At 62.0% G+C, this 3223-nt stretch overlaps 1 protein-coding gene across 1 annotated transcript in view; it reads right to left on the bottom strand.

Moving 5' to 3' along the window:
* RABGGTA (Rab geranylgeranyltransferase subunit alpha) overlaps positions 1 to 2726 on the bottom strand; it is a gene marked incomplete at its 3' end in the record, with an annotated part of 8056 nt that extends 5330 nt beyond the window's left edge. The window contains exons 1-7 of the mRNA XM_041487665.1: positions 2582 to 2726; positions 2447 to 2479; positions 2262 to 2360; positions 2102 to 2217; positions 1499 to 1580; positions 1231 to 1315; positions 271 to 465 (exon numbers count right to left, since the gene is read on the bottom strand). Of these exons, the coding sequence (XP_041343599.1) occupies positions 271 to 465; positions 1231 to 1315; positions 1499 to 1580; positions 2102 to 2217; positions 2262 to 2360; positions 2447 to 2449 (580 nt within the window). The remainder of the gene's footprint in view (positions 1 to 270; positions 466 to 1230; positions 1316 to 1498; positions 1581 to 2101; positions 2218 to 2261; positions 2361 to 2446; positions 2480 to 2581) is intronic.
* Positions 2727 to 3223: the final 497 nt, after the last annotated feature.

Here is a 3223-nt window from a genome sequence, read left to right as displayed (position 1 = left end):
CAGGTCTACCCCATTAAAGTCAATGGGGATTTAGGGACACCAGGTCTACCCCATTAAAGTCAATGGGACTTTGGGACACCAGGTCTACCCCCATTCAAGTCAATGGGGATTTAGGGACACCAGGTCTACCCCATTAAAGTCAATGGGACTTTGGGACACCAGGTCTACCCCCATTAAAGTCAATGGGGATTTAGGGACACCAGGTCTGCCCACCCACCCCAACCCCCTAAATTTTTTTGAGATCCAGGGGATTTTTGGGGAGTCTCTCACCTTCCTTCAGCCTCTCGGGGGGCAGCGCCCCGGCCTCGCCCTGCCCGCGGCTCCGGGCGGGCGCCAGCAGCCGCAGCCGGTGGTGCCAGGCCGAGAAGTTGGAGAAGTCGCGGCTCAGCAGGGCCCCGGCGAAGGCCAGCTCGGCCTCGGGGTCCTGGCCGGCCACCAGAGCCCGCCGGTGCTCCCAGGCGTGGACTGGGAGGGCACCAGTACAAACCAGTAAGGACTGGGAGCCGCCCCCGAGCCCCTGAGGCTTGTAACAGCAGCTCCCAGTATAAACCAGTAAGGGTTTGTGCACCCAAACCCATTCCCAGTGCACTCCAAGGGCTCCCAGGTTTATACTGGGAGGGCACCAGTACAAACCAGTAAGCACTGGCAAGCACCTCCGTGTTCCTGCAGCCCGCGGTGGCAGCTCCCAGTATAAACCAGTAAGCCCAGCACAACCTGAAATCCCTCCCAATAAGTCCAAGGCCCCATCCCAGTACTAACCAGTATCCCCCAGTACAACCCAGTAGCTCCCAAAGCCCCTCCCAGTATCCCCCAGTACAACCCAGCACCCCATCCCCGTATAAACCAGTACAACCCAGTAGCTCCCAGCACCCCATCCCAGTATAAACCAGTACAAACCAGTATAACTCGCAGTGTGCCACCCGGTCCTCCCGGCCAGCAGGGGGCGCCCACACATACCCCCTATTCCCTTTCCCAGTACAAACCAGTGACCCCAGCCCTCTCCCAGTACGCCCACGACCCCATCCCAGTACAAACCAGCACAAACCAGTACTCACAATTGCGGGGGTTGGCCGCCAGGAGGCGCTCGCACAGCGCCAGGTCCTCCCAGCCAGCAGGGGGCGCTAACACATACTCCCTATTCCCTCTCCCAGTACAAACCAGTACAAACCAGTGACCCCCAGCACCCCCAGGACCCCATCCCAGTACAAACCAGTACAAACCAGTACTCACAGTTGCGGGGGTCGGCCGCCAGGAGGCGCTCGCACAGCGCCAGGTCCTCCCGGCCAGCAGGGGGCGCCGGGGCGTGGCCCAGCACCCAGCCCCGGTGGTGCCACGCCCAACCAGTACAACCCAGTGACCCCCAGCCCCCCCATGACCCCATCCCAGTACAAACCAGTACAAACCAGTACTCACAGTTGCGGGGGTCGGCCGCCAGGAGGCGCTCGCACAGCGCCAGGTCCTCCCGGCCAGCAGGGGGCGCCGGGGCGTGGCCCAGCACCCAGCCCCGGTGGTGCCACGCCCCGTAGGATTTGGGGTTCACCCCCAGGCACTGCCCCACGAACGACAGCTCCGAGGGCACCCTGAAACCAGTATAAACCAGTATAAACCAGTATAAACCAGTATGGTCCAGAACAGACCAGTATAAACCAGTATGGACCAGTATAAACCAGTACAGACCACTATAAACCAGTATGGACCAGTATAAACCAGTATAAACCAATACAGACCAGTATAAACCAGTACAACCCACTGAGGGCTCACCCAGTCCCTCCCAGCCCCCCTTTAACCCTTCCCAGCGCCCTCCCAGTACAAACCAGTCCAAACCAGTACAAACCAGTCCAAACCAGTACAAACCAGTAACCCCAAACTCCCTTTTAACCCTTTCTTCCCCCCTCCAGCGCCCTCCCAGTCCAAACCAGTGCCCTCCCAGTCCAAAGCAGCGCCCTGCCGGCCCCTCCCAGTGCAAACCAGTACAAACCAGTAACCCCAAACTCCCTTTTAACCCTTTCTTCCCCCCTCCAGCGCCCTCCCAGTCCAAAGCAGCGCCCTGCCGGCCCCTCCCAGTGCAAACCAGTACAAACCAGTATAAACCAGTACAAACCAGTCCCCTCCCAGCGCTCCCAGTGCCCGGCGGCGCAGGTTCCAGCAGGTGCCCACGTCGGGATTGGCGGCCAGGACCGAGCCCGTGAGGGACAGCACCTGGGCGGGCAGCGCCCCCTGCGGGACCAGTACGGACGTTTGATCCCAGTATACACCAGTACCCCCAGCAGGGTGTCCATGGCCTCCCGGTAGTGCCTCAGTTTCTCCTCCCGCTGCCGGCGCCGCGCCGAGTCCGGGGAGCGGAGCTTGAGCCGCCCGTGCTGGGGGGAAAAGGGGCGGGGCTCGCTCCGGACCCGGCCGGTTCCATTCTTGCGATGGGGGGAGCTGGGGGGAGCAGTTCCCTCACCATTTCCTCACTCGGCGCGGGGGGATCCGGGACCTGCGGGCGACACCGGAGCTCAGGGCGGTCCCGGTGGATCCCGGGGTCCTCCCGGTGATCCCGATCCCGGTGGGAATCCCTTCCCGCGATCCCGGTACCCACCGGAGCGGCGGCAGCGGCGGCGGCTGCTGAGGGCGGCGCGGGGGCTGCCGGGAATGGCGGCGGCGCGGGGCATGCTGGGATACACCGAGGCACAAAGCCGGCAAACGCCGCCTGTGCGGCGCGCGGGGCGCGATGGGATACACCGAGGCGAGCCGCGCGGCGCCATGTTGTCGCGAGTGCTCGCTTTACGGCGGTGTGGCATGTGGAATTGCGACGCGGCGACGCGGCGCTTTACGGCGGTGTGGCGGGAGTTGCCGAAGGGAGCTTTTGGGAGCGGAGAACACCTGGAGAACATCTGGAGAACATCTGGGAACAGCTGGGGAACGGCGAAGAACACCCGGGAACGGCTGGAAAAGGCCACACCCCCTTTGTCCCGGGCATGGCCGGCGCTCTTGGCCACCACAGGGTGAAAGGTCGCGATGACCGCTGGACACGGAGTGGACAAAAGGCCTCGGCCAGCACTGCTGGACACTCAGTGGAGCAGGAGTGGACATCGATGACCATTAATGGTCATCGACGACCATCGATGACCATCAGTGGCCATTAACGACCATCAATGACCATTGATGACCATTAATGACCATAAATGACCATCGATGGCCATTAACGAACACCGATGATCATCAACAGCCATGAATGATC

Source organism: Pyrgilauda ruficollis, unplaced genomic scaffold (assembly GCF_017590135.1).
Source record: "Pyrgilauda ruficollis isolate IOZ18807 unplaced genomic scaffold, ASM1759013v1 scaffold826, whole genome shotgun sequence".
In the NCBI taxonomy this organism is placed as follows: domain Eukaryota; kingdom Metazoa; phylum Chordata; class Aves; order Passeriformes; family Passeridae; genus Pyrgilauda; species Pyrgilauda ruficollis.
Note: the sequence above shows the minus strand (reverse complement) of the source record. Positions and strands in the feature narration are given on the sequence as shown.